This window comes from Zootoca vivipara, chromosome 8, assembly GCF_965207765.1.
Source record: "Zootoca vivipara chromosome 8, rZooViv2.hap1.1, whole genome shotgun sequence".
Lineage (NCBI taxonomy): Eukaryota > Metazoa > Chordata > Lepidosauria > Squamata > Lacertidae > Zootoca > Zootoca vivipara.
Genome location: NC_142591.1, coordinates 42,735,842 through 42,756,299, shown reverse-complemented (window position 1 = coordinate 42,756,299; position 20,458 = coordinate 42,735,842). Strand labels below are relative to the sequence as shown.

The window sequence follows — 20,458 nt, the reverse complement described above, 5'->3', positions numbered from 1 at the left end:
ATCTCTGGCAAGCTGTTCTGAACTTCCTTCTACTCCTAAATATATTCCTTGAAATGTTTTAAAAAATGAATAGTATATCTATTTTGTGAGCCCTGTGACTTGTCATGATGTCCCATATAATTGATCAGGCACAGCAAGAAATGGCAGAACAATGGTCAGGAAGGAGACTGAAAGGTAGATACGGTGCAGTAAGTGGTTTTTAGAATGGTTAGTCTTGTCTGCTATGCCATGAATATTGAATTTACTCTAGAATTGTTTGTGTAAAGAAGCCAAAGCATTCTGGTATTCTGGTTTCACAGTTGCACATTGTTCTTCATTGTTTATCTTGGTTGGCATGATTACAGAGTGCAGAATGTAATAGCTTCCCAAATGAATGGAAAAGGAAGCATGACAAGGAATGGTTGGAGACTTTTTCTGTTTAGAGATTCTTTCTGGAAGGAGCCATGTCTTCTGTCCTCCTCCTTTGTCTAGATATGATGTCAAACTTGTGGTCTGCATTTGCTTCTGCACATGATCAGTTTGCTTGCTGCATGACAAAAGGAATCCCTTTTAGGTGCTGTGAACTTTCAACAGAAGTAATCACAAAGCATTCCTAGTAAATCTAAACACACACAAACAGTGTGGTGCCATCTATGCACAAACCTCAAGTAACTCTCATGAAGGTCAAAATGTGTGACATGTCTTTTATTTTGAGCACAAAATTTACTTGAAGCAAAATTCATTCCTGAACATTATGCTTGTACAGGAAGTCTTAATGCCAGTATTTGTGCCAGCTGAGGACCAAACTAGAAGTAGATGCATATAAGTTCTCTTCAGTGTCTTTAAAAAACAACAACACCCAAACCCCTTTTGGAATGGTTGTCAAGTAGCAGAGGAGCAGCACTGGGAAAGGAGGCACTTAATCTATCCCATAAGACACCATTCTTCCCTGCCGAGAAAAAACGTGCAGCTTGGAGGAACTGATTGGAGTGAAAACATGGCTAAAAAGGAAAGGGTATGGCTGTTCCATTGCCCATTAGCTCCTCTCAAATATTTTTGGGGTATGCACACCAACCAACCAACAAGACATTGAGGACAAGTTACACACATTGAACTGCATGAACTGTCTAGTTTGGCCTTACGTTTCCATTTGTCTGTATTACAGTTGAGTTCTTGGCAACAGAAACCTTCTAGATAGGAAGGATAACAGGAATGTAGGAATCTGCCTTAAAAACAGTTCAGACTGGTCCATCTGGCCCAGTATAAGTAGTTGTCCAAGGTCTTTAGCAGAGGTCATCCCCATCACTACTGATCCTTTTAATTGGAAATACTAGAGACTAAGCCTGAGGCCTTCTGCATGCAAAGAATCTGCTCCGCTACTGAGTTCTGGCCTCTGCACTCAATGGTGACCCCACTTCTTTGAAGACATCATTGTAGCAGTTGTTGTTAGGCTCCCATCCGTACATGGTTTACTCTGCATATCTTGCAGTCATTCCATCCATGAAATGGAATCAACCAAAAAAATGGTATTAGACAACCACATCATATCTTATCTTTGCTCTATGCCAGGCTTAGCCAATTTGGTGGCATCCAGATGTTTTGCACTAGAATTCCCATCAGTCTCAGCCAGCACTGCTATGCCCGCAAACATGTGAAGGGCACCAGATTGGTGATGGCTGCTAAAATACTGCAAATGCCACCTACAGTCAGCTTCAAAAGTTATTAAACTTGGGTAATTTATCTGGCATATATATTTATCTATAAAACAAAACTGTGTTTTAAACTGATGAGACGTATACCTGACAATCATTTCTAGTGAATTATAAGTAGTATCACTGCTGTTTTCTTTGGCTTCTGTGTACTATATTTATATAAAAAGGCAGTTAAAAAGACCATTGTAGTAAGCAAATATTTTGTACAAAAATACAAAAAATTTAAAAGTATATTCTATATTACTGATCAGAATTGGCCTATATATATTTATATATAAAATTTATATATATTTATAAATGTATATTTATATAATTTGCCAGCATTTGGGATTTTAGCAAGTGGCTATTGTGTTTACACAGTAGGTTTGTATTCTTTTTTTTCTTCCTGTGGAAAAGTCATGATTTGTAGTCAGCTTGGCATAGTCCATTGTTTTATAAATCTTCAGCATTTGTATGTTTTGTGGTTGAAGAGGATCTATAGCTGGTTTAGTCCAATTGTATTTCCAATTGATGCGTTTGTGCAACAAGTTGTAAAGCCCCTGAAAAATTAGAAGATAAGGCGGACCAATTGTGCTGATGAATTTTTTTCATCAATGTTCTCAGTGCTCCCTCTTTTGGTTGGGTGATGGTTCTGTCCCAGAGGATACTTCATCATTCAGGAAATCTCACTCATTTGTGTCTCTTATAAGGTCCACAGCCTATTACAATCCCAGAGCTTCAGCTAAAGCAGGAAAGGAAAAGCAATGCATTAAAGTTTAAAGAAAAGCTTTAAACATAATATCTGTTTTAAAAAACCAACAGGCTAAGAACAGAATTCATCACCTCAGAAGAGGCTAATGGCATGCAAATTTGATCCAATTATGCCAAAAAATTACCAAAAAATCATTTGTTGCTTGTACAAAGCAAACATGTAAAGATGCCCAACATAAAAACATAACAAAAAACCTGGGGGAAATGCAATTCATTGGACTTTATCCATTCAGGAGAGGCTATTATGCCTGAAAATTTCATCCAATTCTTTCCAAAGGATAAAAAGTTACAACTATTTTTAAATTTTTCAATAATAGTGAATGGGAAAGACAATTCGGTTTACTGAACTCGGATCTGGACTGAACTGAACAGCCTTCAAAGCACTTTATACTGAATCTGTGCCTTCTGGTATTGAAACTGAATCTTGTGGACGGTATATATCCCAGGTTGTTGTGACTAAAGCTATACTTGTATTTCTGAATCCTGAACATGCATCAATGTGTCCTTATGTGGTAACTTGGGAAGAGAAATCTATTGTATAGATTTTGCTTCTTGAAGAGGTGGGTATATTTTTGGACACAAGCTGTGCAAAATACATGGAGCTCATATTTCCAAAGTGTGGGAGGGGGACTAGAGGGGCTGTACAGTCTCTGGATTCCGGCCAGCACCTTAAAACCTCAATGGCTTGAACAATAGAAACTGAACTAGAAATAAGCTTTGATCTGTACATGACTGGGTTGAACTGCAATCCTCTTCTAAGGGCTTCCAACCAACTAGTCATACGCATAGAGGACTGGGTCCTCTGTTTTTACAGCTGTTTAAACTTGGCTTGGGGTTTGGCCCTTGTAGCAAATGAGAATTGATCCTAGTCAAGGTTCTAGCATACCTTTGTCCATTCTCCTGCTCACAAATAAAACTGTTAACATCTTCACAGTGAAAGTCGTTCCAAAGCCCAGCATGGATTAACCCAGCACAATCTTCCCCAGGTCCATGGCCATGTTTCCAGTTATCGGGTTGTCCAGCGCTCCAGTTTCTTTCAACAAAACAGAAAATAGATCATTCCGCAAAACAAATAGCAAACCATCATGTGATACTGGGACAGATGAGAATAATAAAAACAGTAACAAAATAATGACAGTCTGTTCTGAGCAGAAAACATACTCCTTATAACAAACAATGCATGACTCTTCCTGGAAATGGAAAACATCTGGGCTGCAGAGAAGAGAATCAATTCAACAAGCTGCTGAAGCTCAGAGCCCTAAAATTAGACCAATGAACTTTGTTCTGATTTGGGGATGGACAAGGATGCATAAGAAGGGGATGGAGTAGTAATGGGGCAGCATTTACCGTAGCTGCTTCCTCTGCAGCTGCAGATAAGCTACTGTGACATAAGGATGTCTTCCTGCTGTATTTGTATATGCATCCCCAAATCAAAGCAAACTGGTAGTTTCTTGTTAACACACGGAAAGAAGCAGAAAATAAGAGTTTTAAAATGCCATAAACCCAAGGCATATTCACAGTTAACCAGCCAACACTTTGGCAAAGATGGCTTTTCTGCATATGTTTCTTCAACCCTCTGTTGCATCTTTGCGGAGCAAATTACATTTCAGATTGGAAATGAACAAAAACCCTGACAATTTTTAAAGTCCTTTAGCCTTTACAGAGCAAGTTACGGTAGTATTCCGCTGAAAATTTTACATGATGGGCCCAAAATCACTTGATTTATTAAATGGAATGTGCTGCCAATATCAGGATTTTAAAGGATCGTCTATATTGAAGAAACAGCTTATTAAGCACAGGGCTGTGGTTGCTGGCTGAAGTGGATGGCACAGCACCCAAAGCTAAATAATTTAAGGATTTAAGAACATGCTTGTCCAGCTCATGGAGTTTGAGTGACATTTTGGGAAGGCACCAAGTTTTCTAGAAAAACAACAACATTTAGCTGAAGTGACTGTTGGTCTTTAGATCACAAAGGAACATGCAAAATACAACATAAGATAAACACTGGGGGAAAGTTCAGAGGTGCTGCATAAAAAGCCACATGTGTCTATGCCTTTTGTGTTTGAAAGAGAGAGAGAAATAAAATGGCAATTTGGATTCAGATAAAATCACGCCCTCCCAGATTTCAGACGACAAGCAGCAAGTGCATTTCCCTAAATTGCACTCTATACTAAAAATGAAGACAGTTTCAATCTTGGCTTAATACAAATTAGGAGCGGCTCTACATGCCTGGTTTTCTGGTTTTCTGTATACTTTATCCCCACATATTATGACAGATTCTCAGAAATGTGAGCCCTTTGTATTAGAATCAAGCACAGCATAATTATTACTGTATTTATAAACTAAAATATGCTTTCCTCTGCCTTTCTATCCAAATATGGCACCTCAACATAGCTCACTGATTTATGGATGTTAATATTCTATTGACGGGTAATTTAACTGCTTCTAGCACTCATGGTGGATAAATATCTAATGCTTCAATACTGGAAGCAGCAGTCTGTTCCACCTGCCCCCTCCCCATCATACAGTGGACATGACTCAACTGGCAGCAGATGAGAAGGTGACTTTCCAAAAACACAATAAAGATGGGAAGTTCTCTGATATATAGACTCTTCATACAAATCTATTTGCTTGGATGTCTAACCACTGGTTTGGTCTGGACTTGATATATTCTAATTTAGTTTGTATTATTTGACTGGTTTTTTGTTTTTGTTTCTTTTCTGAAAATTCAATAAAAAGCTGTTAATAACAATAGAAAACATCAGGGCTGTCTCAAGCATGTCGGGCGCCCTGGCGTCGTGGTGCGGAGATCGCTCCGGCGTTCCCGCCCCGCCCCGTTTCTTGCCGCAGCTGGTGGGCTGTCGCGCGGCTCCGCCGCGCAGCGCCCCCTGCTGGTCCGGCGCCCTGGCGCCACCCAGCCTACCCCTAGAGCCGGCCCTGGAAAACATAATAGCCTGCTAACCTGACAGGGTAAAAGAGAAGTGGAAGGATACTATGTTCTAATACACATAGGATTCATAGAAAGATACGAAGGGCTCAGGATATGTTGAGAGACACAGAATGTGAATTTAGAGGTATCACCTTTGTTTACTTCACATGGCCATTTGCTCTCAAAGATCAAACTCTAGATCTTTTCTGAGAATTCAAAGATTTTACTGCATGTTGGGTTATGCTTGTTTTAGGAAGGTGATTTAAGTTAAGTACCTGGGGATTTCATCAGGATAAGACAGGACTAGCCAATTTTGAATTACATCCTTAACAAAGTGCCAAATGGAAGACAAATTGTGACTGAAGGAGACAGGCATTATTTCACTTGGTGGGAATAACGGATTTCGGTTTCTGTGATCCAACAATGGCCCTAAATGAAACATTGGACAGTTTAAAAAGAACTTGGCTCAGTTTGATCTTCTAGTAAGTTTCAATGAAAATAAGAGAAAATATTTTCCTCTAACATTATGGCCTCTCTTTATGGGCAGTTGTAATACAAATTATTTAAAAAATGAAGAATGAGATCAAGAAAAAAAATCTGTGATTATTCTATCCCCAGTTTGTAATAAAATTCCATAACAAACTTGGCTTATTGTGGTTCTATGATTCTTTTACTCAATGATCCATCTTCTTTTTTGGCAAGAAAATAAAACCTTGTGAATGCAACCAGAGAGAAAGCCTGAGTATAGAAGAGCAAAAGATAACAGCATTTCATGGTAAAGCATTTCTTCAGAAGTTTGCAGCAATCTTTCCCATCTGCAGTATCCTGCCTACATGATGACAAATAAAAAACCCAATAGCAAGAACAGTAGCAAAAAAGAAAGAAAGAAGGAAAAAGAACAATTCATATCCTTCCTACACATACATATATTCTGGTAAGGTTCCATCCAGCCATCGCCATTCATCTTCTTTCACTGAGTCCGTGAGGCCAATCCAGAAGCTGCCTTTTGCAACAACCTGTTTTTTAAGCCATTGCTGTGTACAGAAGAAAGTACTAGTTGCGTTATTCCATATCTCAAAACATGTAAACTCGTTGGGCATAAAAGTCCCTTGAGTCCCTTTTATTCCAAGTTGACTACTCATGGTTTTGAGCTCCATTGCTTATAACTTATTAATTATCAAATTATAGTTATCATAAATATTAATTAAACAGTGACCACTTTTGCTTCAGACAATTGCCTATTAGCAAGCACCCTTATAGAGTCGAGCTGCATGCCTTGCGAGATCCATGGGTGATTCCCACCCCCACCCCATTTCTTTTTAGTTAAATATAGCCATGAGGAAGAGGGCTGCCAGTTGGTAAAAAGCAGTAGGAAGGAAAGGGTAGGGTATGTTCAACACCTTTTCTTTGTGCTGTCTTTCCAATCAACACCAACCTCCACACCCTCAGTCAAGCTAGTCGAGGGGTCGCCAACCTTTTTGTGCCTACGGGCATATTTGCAAACTGGATAAACTATTGTGGGCACCATGCACACACTGCAACCATGCTCGCATGCAGGCACACACCACAGCCACACACATGAATACCCACTCTCCCCTTCACCAGCAATTAGGCCGGATAAAAAGCCTTCAATTAGCTACAAAAGAATTATCTTTTCAAGCCTAATTTCAAAGGTGGGAGGTTGGGGGGGAGCAGCGCTGTGTGGGCACCAGAGAGGACCTTTGGGCACATATCACACAGGTGTCACACTGACAATCAACTGCCTAGAAAGCAAAAGGTATTATTTTCCCCTGTCGGGCCAACAATGCCATGGATGGGGCAGAATTTTGACTGGGGAAAATAGTATGACATGAAAGAGTGATACCTTACTCACTGATGCTGCTTTGAAGAAATGGCAACGTCTAATCAATTCAGTAAAAGAAAAAGTCAGGAGATGAATGTAGCTTGGCCCTAAAAATAAACACTGTCGACACTTTTTAAGGAAGTTACTAGTACTCTTTATCAGCAACAGCCATGAAATTCCCTGTGTCGCTCTTTTGTGCAAATAGGCCCTTACTGAGTTTGGAGTTGGAACTGCTGGAAAACTGAAACTATCTAATAACCCCTGCTGCCCCCCACCAATATTTTGATATCCATGATGCTAAGGTTCCACCTCTAGTTGTCAGAGTATCAGATGCGGTTTATACCTGCTCCTCTTTAATGTTTATAAAAACCAAATGTGATGATTTCTCTTCACAGAAAGCCTTTGCGTCTTCAAAAATGGCTCTTTCCGATGAAAAGTAGTAACAATTGCCCGAAAAATTCTTCCAGTAAACAGGACAACCTGAAACATGGAACACTTTTGTTCAGCCAGTGAGTGAAAGAAAATTGGGCCCCCATAAATACCTGAATTGATGTGACCAGTTCCTAAATGTCTGGACACCGCTGTATTGTATGTAGTACAGTGGCATTCCACCCTTTAGGATCCAATCAATTTGACAAACAATACCGACTCCAGAATATAATTTGAATGGCATTTCCATTCATAGAGCTGCAGTCATATCTTTCTAACAACCCGGCCTTTAAATCTATTTTCTGACAAGTATAAAGGGCAAATCAGATACGGTTTGACTAGAAGACACTTTGAGACACAGGCAGACTGGTAGAGATGTATGTGAGCAAAGAGCTTACCATTAGCCTCGCTTTGTAGTGCCACCGGTATTCCTGGACCTGGTGGGCCAGGAGGTCCAGGTTGGCCCTGTAGTCCACGCATTCCAGGTGCACCAGGCAGACCAGGCAACCCACGTGGACCAGGTATTCCTGGCTCCCCAACAATTCCTTGTAGACCTTGAGGTCCAGGGGGGCCCTGTGGGCCAGGGGGGCCATCTTTGCCAGGTGGTCCGGGTAGTCCTGGTTCTCCACTAGGTCCTGGCAGACCAGTCTTCCCCGTTGAACCTCTCTGGCCTTTGGATCCAGGTGAACCTCTGGAACCTTTCCCGCCTTTTTCACCTGGTGGTCCGGCTGGTCCAATCGGTCCCTTTTCACCTTGCGGTCCTGCTGGTCCTGGTTCACCTTTTTCTCCTTTTTGTCCTTTGGGCCCAGTAAGGCCAGTAGGACCTTGGGGCCCTCTGTCCCCCTTGGGACCTCTCGGGCCTGGAGGTCCTGAAATAATTTGAACATGAGGGGAACGTTAATATGGCAGTTCTATATATTAAAATTAAATTACAGTAAAAATACTGGATTAATGCATCACAGTACCAAGGACTGTGTGTATGTATGTCATACTTGCCAAGTCTCCCGCTGAAAAATGCGGGATCAGCAGTGGCACGGCACCGGACGTTGCGTAGAAGCAACTTCCGGGAGTGCTCTGCCCATGTGTGGGCATCGGAAATCGGGCAGAGCGGCACTGGAAGTTGCTTCTATGCATGCCTGACGGCCATCTTGGTGGTGGCCACATGGCGGCGGCCATCTTGGTGACGGCCGCCGCTATGCGGCCACCACCAAGATGGCCACCGGGCATGCGTAGAAGCGACTTCCGGTGCCGCTCTGCCCGATTTCCGGTGCCCATGGGCAGAGCGGCATCCAAAATGGAGGCTCGCTGGCAGGTAGGAAATCCGGGGGATTTCTGTGATTTTTCTCCATTCGGGAGAACAGTGGGAAACGGATTAAAATCCAGGGGTTTCACGCGAAAAACGGGATACTTGGCAGCTAAGGCATGTGGAGAAAGAGCCTGGAACAGGTTTAGGAGCGTAAGATAAGCCCTGCTGGTAAGACCAAAGGCCTATCTAGTCCAGGATCCTGTTCTGACAGTGGCCAACCAGATGCCTGGGACATGATTCCCTGGAACTGGTATTCAGAGACAGATTGCCTCTGTTACTGGAGGTAGCATATAGCCATCATGACTAGTACCCATTAAATAGCCTCATCCTCAATGAATTTGTCTAATCCCCCTCAGAAGCCATCTAAGTTGCTTTCCCTCGAGTACATCATGTAGTACTGAATTCTCTAATTCTATGCCGTGTGAAGATGTACTTCCTTTTGTCAGTCCTGAATCTCCCACCTTTCTGCTGCACTGGATGATCCCCAGTTCCATTATTAAAGAAGGAGGGTAAAACTTACCTCTGTTAGCTTTGGGGCATATTTTTTTGTGTGTTTAAGGTCTGTCTATGCCATGGTATAATTGCACACATACTGCATGTCGAGGAGTATGCAGTTAAAAGTTAACATTTGTTAACTTAGTTCATAGTATCCAATATGTGTATCGATACCTATCAAATTCTTGATAATCAGAACAAATGAAAAACCAGCAAAAAACTTATTTTAGTGGCTATTTCAGAATGTTCCGAACATAGCATCAACTATCTGTTACTGTTTTTGCTAAAACTGAATTGTTTGGCGACAGTGCAACTAATATTTTTCATTCATTTCCACCTAAGCAGGAATTGGTATTTCAGGGCTGAAACACTTCTTTACCTTATGTATTAAAATTTAATTCCTCTAGAAAAAATCCAGTGATTTGATTGAGATGGTACTTAATTTCAGAAAATCTCAATTCCAGGCAATTGCAAGAGGATAGGTAAATTTTGGGAATATTAAGCTGCAAATTAGGTTGGGAAGGTCAAGATCAACTGGTCAACATTAATAGATGAAAATACTTATTTCTTCTTACATCTACTTCTGTGAGTGGAAACGAATCCACAATTTATATTAAATTTTGAAATACTTGAAACTGTGGGTTTTCAAATAATTGTGCTGCAAAATCCACCACAACAGCATATATATACTATATCTCATCTAGTGCCACATACCAATAGGTGCCTTTAATTCCTGCATTTAACGTGAAACGTAGTTCTACATTATCAAAATATTAATTTTTTTCCCAATGCCCTTTATGCATGTTTGGGCAAACAGTAATGCCCGACTTTCCCTTCTGCTGCTTTTCATCTACAATACTTTTTATTTGACTTTGTTCAGAAAATGTGCATTTAGCATTAATCACCCCCGGCCCCCAAGTACAGACATCCCATTTCATTTGGGATTTTTTGTGTGTTTCTTGCTATTTCTTGGTATTGCACATCTTCCAACTTTTTGAAATCCTACAGTAGAACTTTAAGAGTGTTTAATTGATTACTTACCTTTAACTAACCACTTGGAATAGAGGACATAACATTTACTATTTCATTCCCTAACATAGAAATATATTGAGTTAAAATCACCTCAAAAATAAATACTGTATGCTTTGAATCCCCAATGATTAAAGTTTTAAGGCCTATCTCATAGATTTGACCTCTCTTCATCAATTTAACAGATTGGGCATAAAATATACAGCCATTTTCATGCCTAAGCAGCATTATTTCCTTTTCAGCTACTCAGACCAACAGCAAACTTACAGAGAACACAGGCGGACATGCAGAAAGCAGAAACTTTCCTTTATAAGAAGGCATTTATACACTCTATGAAACAAACACCACGTATTCATTCTGTAGCCAAAGTTAATCAAGGTGGTGATGTGCAAGGTTCATAGTCAAAAGGCAAGTACAATTTAGAACATCGTAGGCTATCAAACAAGCACATGCAGCCATACTACAGAATATTTAGGTGCAGAACCATTGACCAAGTTAGTGTTAAGGAAAAGTAAGGACACTTCAGTAGCTCAGTCCCAGAAATTCAGATAGGACTTTCCAGATTGGAAAGTTCAAGATGTAGTACCACAAAGAAGAAGTGCTTCCTTAGCAATGCACAGAGGGACACAAAAATATTGTGGTTTTTGGCACAACAGTAATTGTACAGCCTGGGCTGAGTGAGCTGTGCTACCCACTTGCACTAGCACCCATGGCTGTGATTTATGATATTTACATTGCAGGGAGAAACAAACATTACTAGTCAGTATCTTGGCACCATGTACAGTGGATTATCTGAGACATTTCTCACCTTGTAGTATTGTGAAATTCTTAATGAGCTGACCATGTTTAGAATCTACCAGCTTCATTTCTTCCATTACTACAGATAAATTGGATACTTCAATATCTAATCTTGTCCTCATCACGTCCTGTTGCATCCTGAGAGCAGTCGCATCCAGGCGAATATTTGCTAATGTGTTGTTCATAAAAGTCAGCTCATCTGTATGTTTACTAAGAGTATCTGTGCATGTTGTCCGGACATCGTTAAGGTTGCTAGTTAGTGTCCGCAAGTGATGAGCCGTGTAGCTAATATTACTAATGATGTTGACAATATCTTTCTCAAAGTTTTGAAATCGGTCTTCTTGCTGGCTAAATTTGGCAGATGTTCCATTTTCATATTCTTTATGGTGTTCTTGGAGCTCCTTCAAACTTTGTTCATTGGCTTGTGCAATAGTGGTGATGTTCTCCATCTGCCCACTGAATGAGCTAAGCTGACTGCTCATATCCTCAAGTGTATCATTATTAGCTTTGGCTAAAGCTGAGTTATTGGCTGCTAATGTCTGCAAATTCTGCACTTTCTCTTTGAGCCAGTCTGTGTCCTTCCGTGCTTGGAGGGCAACCTGCTGAAGGTTTTGAAAGTCGCTTTTGATCCTTTGGATAGCTTGACTTGTATCATCCACAGATCTCTGCAAAGCACTAATAAGATCTCTTTGCTGAACTTGGGTCTGATTGAGATTGTTCAGATTCATGATGACTATGTTATGTGAGTGCATTTGACTCTGCAAACTTGTCTGAATGTTACTCGTGTCTTTCTGAAGGTCGTTGATGTAGCCATTGTAAGCTTGGAGAGTTTTGTTGACACTTAAAATCATGAAAGAGTTGCTATCCAAAACACCTTTCATTTGGCTCTGCCGCTCATCTAACATGTTCCCAGACTCCTGCAACTTCTCCAGTGTATCTTTGTTCTTTGCTGTTTTCTCTGAAATCTCATGAAGCTGTTGGCGGAGGGCCAGAATGTCAGCCTTGAAGCTTGAAAGCTCTGTGTTGGTGCTCACAGCTTTCTCTGCTGCTTGGTAATCTAAAGAGAGAGAGAGAGCAATAATAATAATAATAATTCAGGGGTGATTTTGTAGCTTATTATTTAGCAGAGGAACTTTGCTTTAATAGAGTTTGCTTTTTTGTCAGAATTAATTCAACAGATGAAACAAACCAAAAATATTTTGGCATATGGCTGATTTTTAACTCTAGAAGAACAGAATAATGGCTCCTTTTCCTTTAAGACAACATAACCTGATAGTTCCTTTTTCTTTAACATAAAACGCAATGGTGCACTTAAGTGCCACTGGTACCGTAAAAGGTCCTAATTTTCTCAAGAGCACATATGAATGAATCACATGGAGAACTGTATTGCCTGCAGAACTGCATTGCAAAATTCTAAGAAGTGCAAACTTTGAAGGATGGCTACGTTTCAGTTTTTGAATTCTTTTGCAATGTGAACTGTGTAAGGTTCATCTTTAAATGTGAACTGAATTTGATTTCTCCTCCATCCCTATGCGTGGGACAAGCTGGGGTTCTGCAAGAGATTAGGCACAAAATATTTCCTCCTTTCTGGGAATAGTTCCAACAATATAGGTTTCTCCATTGAAAAACCAACACTACTGCTCTTGAATAGGGCTTAAGTACTAATTAGCTGACAAGGAAATCTGATCAGTCAATAAACTAAACAATAATTAACATACTGCTTTTGTTTGCATATGAATTACCCAATTTTTTCAGGTCACCCTCCACTGTTGTGAGTTTCTCGGCGTATCTTTTATGTGAATTTTCCATTCCTCCAGTAACATTGTCCATTTTTTCTACAACTGGAACAATAAAAACAGTATCTTAGCAATAATTCAAAAGAACTACACCATTAAACAGAGTTGTCATAAACTAATTAGAGAGCTCGACTTAGGAAGCCTTGTCTCTGTTGCCAAATCTCCTTGAATGGCACCAAGAATAAAACAAGTGTTTAAAAGTTTTTATCCACCCCAAACATTTGATATTGTGTGGGGTTAAAAAAAACACCACACTTAAATATTGTTGACAATTTCATTCTCTCGGTGGCCTAGCCAATTGCTACCAGAAGTATCACGATCACAAAATTCCTTAAGACAAAATATCTCTAGGAGTTACATTACAATATATTTGTTTGGGAATGAAGGCTCCATCCTTATGAAGGTTGACAAAGATGGATGTAATATTCCATGATAGACTTCAAAAGGATTTACCTGGATGGAGTTCCCAATGGAATATATGTTAACCTCTTCCATACAAAGAATTTTGTTCTCTCCCAAAGTCTACATTCTTTTCCCAAAGCACACTTACATGAAAGTCAGTTCCCTGGTAATCAACATAATGTAAGGCTGGAAATTCTGTATTTGGTAGGATTTCAAGGACTGTCTGTGTGCAGTTCACCATACATATGAAATAGCATGTGGCCTGGGACATATACATATATTCCTAATTTCTGTGATTCTTATCCGTAAAAAATAAAGGCCTGGGGTAGGTTAAGGATTGCAGAAATTAAGTTCATGTGTGCGCAGATGGTACACATTCCCTAATAGCCTGCCATATGTACAGAATTTCTGGATGTTGCAATTGCATAAACAGGCTTTTATTTACAAGAAAATATGTATAGATCAGAATGAATGTATATTAATAAGTCTTTGAAAATAACAGTTCTAATACTGAAATATATATCTGAATAGCCTTTTCTGAAATCATATCATACTGAATCTGAAAATCCTTTTATTTATAAGTATTTCCTTTTATCCCTTTTTCTTGGAATCGTACTCAAAAGGCAGCTGCTATAGATGTGATATATACCTTTGTATCCAAGAATGGCTACTGTTATTGTTAACAAGGCACATAATATATACAACAGTATGATGGAAAACTTCAGTGCCCAGTTGCTTTTACACTTGGTGCATTGTGCTCCTTCTTGAATGCCTGCAAAAGAAGATGAAGATTTTAGATCTAACTCAATGTCATTTTCCATGTTTCGGCCTTTGTACCCTGAATGCTTTTCAGGTGTTTTACATTTTTATTCTGTTAAGCTTTTAAATTTTCAAGTCTGTGTCCTGGACCATGACAGTAAGCATTTCCAGGATACTTTCAATAAGATCTGGTGCTCTCTGGAGGTTTTCCGTTAGAAAAACAGCGGAACTGTGGAACCATTTTTGCTCCATTAAGGCCCCAGTGCAGTGGCTTGCTTGCCTAGGGACCACTTGAAGTTGTTGAGGGTCTTGGCAGACGAAATACAGCGGTACCTCTACTTATGAATAACTCTACTTACGAATGTTTCTACTTACGAACGGAGCTCCGTCCGCCATCTTGGATGCAGTTTAGATAGGATTTTTTCTACTTACAAATTTTTAGATAGGGTTGCTTTGACGTACGAATTTTTTCTCCCAATGCATCCCTATAGGATTCGACTAACGAATGTGTGTTCGGAACGCATTAAATTCGTAAGTAGAGGTACCACTGTATTGATTTTCCTGCCTGTTGTAACAATTATAATGCCCTATATTAGGTGCTGTATGATATTTAAAATTTGTATTTTATTGATTCTTTTATTTCTTCTAGTTTTCTTACCAATTCAAAGAAATAAAAGACAATTAAAAATAAAAACAATCTGATAGGTGTGCTATCTCCCATCTTCAACTCCCCTTCAGCTACAGAAATGCTGTGGAACACTTGAACAAAGCTAGTGGATTACCAGTTGTGCAGAGACCACAGTTTAAGAACCCTTGCACTAGTGGAAAGACAGTGGCGTTCAGGCATAATGCTACACTATTCTTTAGAATGAGCCAAGCTTCCTTACTGGACTTGTGCACTCACCTTTTCCCTGTGGTAAGGATGGGTTTGGAACCTTTCGCTTTGTTTTTTGTTTTTTATACTAACCACAGCTTGTCATGTCATGCAAATCCAAACAAACTGTAGTTAATTCTAACTATGATTAGTAGAAACCAGGCAACTTCAAATTGAACTTTATGAAGCTAGCTTGTTTTCACTAACCATAGTTAGGGTTAGCTACACTATAGTGCTCTGGTGACAAATTTAAACTAAATTTAAACTGCCTCGACCAGGACCAGGGCCTTCTCAGTACTAGCCCCGACCTGGTGGAACGCTCTCTCTCAGGAGACTAGGGCCCAGTGGGAGTTGTCATCTTTTCGTAGGGCCTGCAAGACAGAGCAGTTCCGCTTGGCCTTTGGACTGACTCAGTGTTACCCTCCCCTAAGGTTTTATCCTACAGATATTTAAATGAGGTTCCACTTGTAGATTCCCATTTTAAAATTGAATTTTAACATTGTATTTAATTTGTATTTTAATTGAATTGTTTCTTTTATGCTTGTTTTGATATTTTTGTTGTTAGCTGCCCTGACCCCGGTCTTGACTGGGAAGGGCAGGGTATAAATAAAATTATTATTATTATTTAATCTGAAATATAACTGGAACCTTCTGATCTCTTCCTTGCAGCAGGGAGCATTAGATAAATCTGGGGGTGGCGAGGGAAGGCTAGGCTCATTCTAGCAATGCTAAACCTTAGCTTTAAATGTCATCTGAATACAGCTAACAAAACTGCAGCATTTCAAAAAGCAGATATATTCATTTTTATCATATGTGTGTACACAAGGGTGCTTTTCTTTTAACTGATATTAAAAGAAACTTTTCTGCATGAAAAAAGAAGCATGCAAGAATCATCTTATTCTTAAGAGCTTTTTGATATCTCATTAGACTAGTACTGTATACATTCTTCTGTTTAGAGGTCACACATTAAGTCATGCAGAACTGAGCTTAGTCTGCATCAGATTTTCATTTGTTATTACCGTTCCATGGTTTGCACACTCTGTTATGCAATCTGAGCACATGGCTTTAATGTTGAGCTGCTCCCAGACTTTTGTCACTGGTTGAGCATACCAGAGAGTCGGGGTCACTTCCGGATGTTGCACATTTCTCATTGCTGACTTAAACAACGTTTAATAAATATCAGATGGGAGACAATGGGCCTCCTTTCACTTGACACACTTTTCTGTTTCCTGACTTATTATAATAAGAGCTCTGTTTTTTCGTCACTGTTGGAAGACATCTGGCTAAACAGACTGAAATTCAGTACAAAGGGATCCAGCTGGTACACATGTTTTGGGGACCCCCTTTCTCCGGGAGCCAAGATGGTCACACAAAAACAAGCTAGAAAGACATCCTCCTGTTACTAGCCTTTGTAGTATTTGTTTTTCTAGTATTACATTCCATTGGCCGGGGACTTTGTTCTCATGTGGGGGGTCTCCATCTGCAGATTCTTTTGGAGCTGCAGATAAACAGTTTTACTACTCAAGAATGGGGAAAAAAACATATTTTGCCCCTTTTTGGGAAGGAGAAGGATGCTTTTCAAGGAGGCAGACTCCTTAATATATTTAATTTAATCTCATATGTCATTCTTTTGAATGTTAGTCTCTCTCATTGAATTATTTCTATGAACCTTGCTTTACTATCCTAGGTGAAAACATAACATCCTATCTTCAACACAAAGCAAAGCAAAGTAAAGCAACAAAGCTCTAAAGAGTCTGTTGAAATGAATATCTGGATTGTTTATCAAGACAAGGCCCAAATGTAAACTCCGGTTCTGATCTTCAGATTATCATTTCGCAGGGTGTGTGGGGAAAGAGTTTGGGGAAAGTTATGATGGTCTTCATCTGCTTAAAATAGATTTTATTGGCTCTGGAAAGCACTGACTATTAGGGCCAAAAAGGGTGTGGGGTGTTAATTGGTATTTTATTGAAAGATTTTCATTTATAAAGGAATAATGCGATAAAATAAAAATATATGCAAAGGGGGAAAAACTGTTGCCAGGGGGAACCTCATGAAATATGGTAACCTTTAGTCTTTCAGACAAGCATAAATGCATCCATGCTTCTGAATTTCAATAGGATTTTTATTTGTCTTTTCCATCAGTGCCTCTGAAAATCATTGGCCCAGTTTCTTAAAGCTCTGTACACATGAAGGGGCTGGAAAGATCTAGTTTGCAAAACCACTGATTCAACTGCTGTATCCCTTCATTAATCCTTTCTTCCCTATCTGACATAATAAAGTGTCCCAAAAGGATGCCATTATTTTCTCTGGAAGAGTTTCATAAAAGGAAATATTTCTGGTGGAATGTACTATACACAAACCTTTTCATTGAATGGAAGAAACCCCATTATCCAGTTTGACCATAATCTCTCACTTATTTTTTTTTTAATAACCCAGTCATTTTACTTATGACTTTGCTCTTGCTCATTGTAGGCCAGAGATACAGAATGAATAGATAAAAAGCCTAATTACACACTTCAGCAGCCTTAGCCATTTAATTACAGGGAACCACCACCAATACCTACTGTGATTAAATACAACATATCTTAATTGAAAGGAGAGAAGAAAAAGACTCAACCACAACATAGAGGAATTTTTAAAAAGACACATACACAAAGTGTTCTGAATTCCACATTAACCAAACATTATGAACTTCAAGACTGCTATAGTTCATTTTGAGGAAAAACGCAGAATTGTTACAGCAGGATGTCAAACCACAAAAATGTGCCAAGACAATTAAACTCCTAGGGCTGATAGCCTTTAAACTGCCAGTTTAAACGGCGAGGCTTGCAAAAATGCAATCTCACCAAAGGCTTTTAAACTCCAAAGGGGATTTTAAAGCACAAATATGGATATGGGGCAGAGCAATCCCAAATGGGGTCAGGCCAGACAAGCCCATCAGAAGGACAACTCCACCAATGTATTCCCAACAGGGCTGGTCAGGAGGTTAGGACTGCACTGTTAATGCAGCATTTAAAACAGGAAAAGTCATTTTAATTTGAGTAATATTCTCCAGACATGGCTGTGAATGTGGAATGGTGAAAATATACACTGTCAATCACCAGTTGCCATCACCATCATAAAGAATTTGTGTGCTGCAGCTTCTGAACAAGAATTCCATTCAGCCAAAGTTAAATACTTTTAAGGTGCATTGATGCCAATGGGAGAATTACTCACATAATTAGCCATCTCCCACTAAAATCATGTGACTTAAAATGGGCTTAACATTGTTTGGATGTCAACCAGAGCATTTGTTATGAAAACAGCAAACAATATGAAGGCAATGCCAGTCCTCCAGAGAGGCATGTACATATATTATTCACATGTGCAACATTCCTCACTCCCCACCCCCCACCCCGGTTGGACTACACAGTTCAGTAGCCCCAGAATATCCCGCTTTTCCTTTGGATGTTTCTATTTTCATCAGAGAACTGTTGGAGGGTACCAAGGAGATAAGTAACCAGACAACCTTTAGAAGACATCTGAAAGGCAGCCTTGTATAGGGAAGTTTTTAATGTTTAATGTTTCATTATGTTTTTATATATGTTGGAAGCTGCCCAGTGTGGCTGGGGTAACCCAATCAGGTGGGTGGGGTATATATAATAATATAAATTATTGTTATTATATAATAGGATGTCCCTATTTTAATCAGAGAAATGTTGGAAGCTATGCATAATAAAGTTAGAACACTATAATAAAGGAAAAGAATTAAATGGAGGGATATTGCCTGTGAATTTTCATTCCAAATTGGATAGCCAGGGCCATCTCTCAATAAATATCTAGCTGATTGTTGCTTGAAGTTTTCATTTGGTACATTAGTTTGTCATCCAGGAAGCATTCTGAAACGTATTTTTTTTTTACTTGGCAGCCACAGAGCTACTCTAGGCAGCTTAATATACTCCTTGACTGCCCTTTTTATAATGATCTCAGAAACAATTCCATCCATTGTAAAGTCGCAGCAGGGTTGGACTAGATGACCCTTGAGACTCCTTCCAACTCTAAGATTCTAAGATTCTATGATTCCTTAACGTTTCATGTGTTTCTATTCTTTAACAAACTGCCTTGTCATTTGTTTTTTGACAGATCAGCTGGTAAAACTGTCAACATAATTGCCTTTTATAATCTATAAATTCCTCAGAGCTTCTAGCTTTAAGTATATCACTTTCTAGCCCTGGAGGAAAATGTGCACTAAACATTTAGCTAAAATTCACCCTGGCTTCGAAACAATTAAACCTGTCTTCTGCTGATCTGAAAAATATATACTTGAACTGTTCTGCTGCATTTCTAATTACCGGTAATATAATAATCTACCTATTTCCAGAGGGGTAGTCATGTTGGTCTGTTGTGGCAAAAATAACAGGGAGTCTTTATAGTCTTTATTTATACATTTTCAGCTATAAATACAGATAAACTGCCTAACTACTGCCTGACTCAAAAGAACTCCTACTCCCCCCTCACTCCTTACCATTCATGATGTGAGATTTTACACACACACACACACACACACACACACACACACACACACAGAACATACTGTAGGTATTAGGCAATATCATGCTCATTATCTAGCAGATTACTCCAGAGATTGCCAGGAGTCAACAACAGTGCTTTTGGTGTGGTGAATAAAATTGTACCATGTTTCCTCAAAATCATCTTTGTTTGGTGTATTTGTAAAAAGTTCCCAATCCTGAGCTATGGGGATCCAGTGTACTCTTGGAAATTTAGGGGGCACCTCCACTTTCCTTGTCCCAGATATGGAAGATTCATTTGATACATAATTAGTTCCAAAGCTAGACTTCTGGAGTGCTTCAGGTGCTAAATAAGCACATGAGACAGCCCTAGAGTTGGTTTGTTCATTGCTAGAGGAACAAACAGAAAGGCGGAGAAAATAAGACGTCTATGCCCGCAACAGTGCAATAAGGATACACTGTCACTATATAACATAATTGTGCAATTGGGGGGGGGTGTAATACCACCCACTTTGCATGTAGCATCGATTTTGAGCAGCAGTTGACCTCTCTTTTTTTTAAAAAAAGACTCAGGTTTTGGAATGTGGTCAGTTTTTCAATATGAGTGTTCTTAAGTACAAACGTAACCACAGCTGGCATTCAACATCAGGCTTCTGACATTTGCCCCAAACTAAGCCATTGCACCTGCTTTGGTCCCTGTCCCCCCCGCTTTGATTTATCAAATGGCAGTGGCAGAGAGAGACACATGCCTGAAATGGTTTTTAAAGAATGCATTGTGAGTGAATTAGTCACAGGTGCTCCTCTCTGCATCAGTTTCCTGGACAGTGGCTAGAATTTTTGCCGTTGGGC

At 39.5% G+C, this 20,458-nt stretch overlaps 1 protein-coding gene across 2 annotated transcripts in view; it reads right to left on the bottom strand.

Annotated features, from left to right (window-relative positions):
- Positions 1-3,203: 3,203 nt before the first annotated feature.
- COLEC12 (collectin subfamily member 12) overlaps positions 3,204-20,458 on the bottom strand; it is a 73,033-nt gene continuing 55,778 nt past the window's right edge. Inside the window, exons 3-9 of one of the 2 annotated variants that reach the window (XM_035125924.3) lie at positions 14,118-14,240; positions 13,013-13,111; positions 11,281-12,327; positions 8,041-8,511; positions 7,557-7,693; positions 6,295-6,404; positions 3,204-3,474 (exon numbers count right to left, since the gene is read on the bottom strand). In XM_035125924.3, coding sequence (XP_034981815.3) covers positions 3,219-3,474; positions 6,295-6,404; positions 7,557-7,693; positions 8,041-8,511; positions 11,281-12,327; positions 13,013-13,111; positions 14,118-14,240 — 2,243 coding nt within the window. In that variant the 3' untranslated portion in view covers positions 3,204-3,218. The remainder of the gene's footprint in view (positions 3,475-6,294; positions 6,405-7,556; positions 7,694-8,040; positions 8,512-11,280; positions 12,328-13,012; positions 13,112-14,117; positions 14,241-20,458) is intronic. The other variant, XM_088675416.1, reaches the window with a different exon arrangement.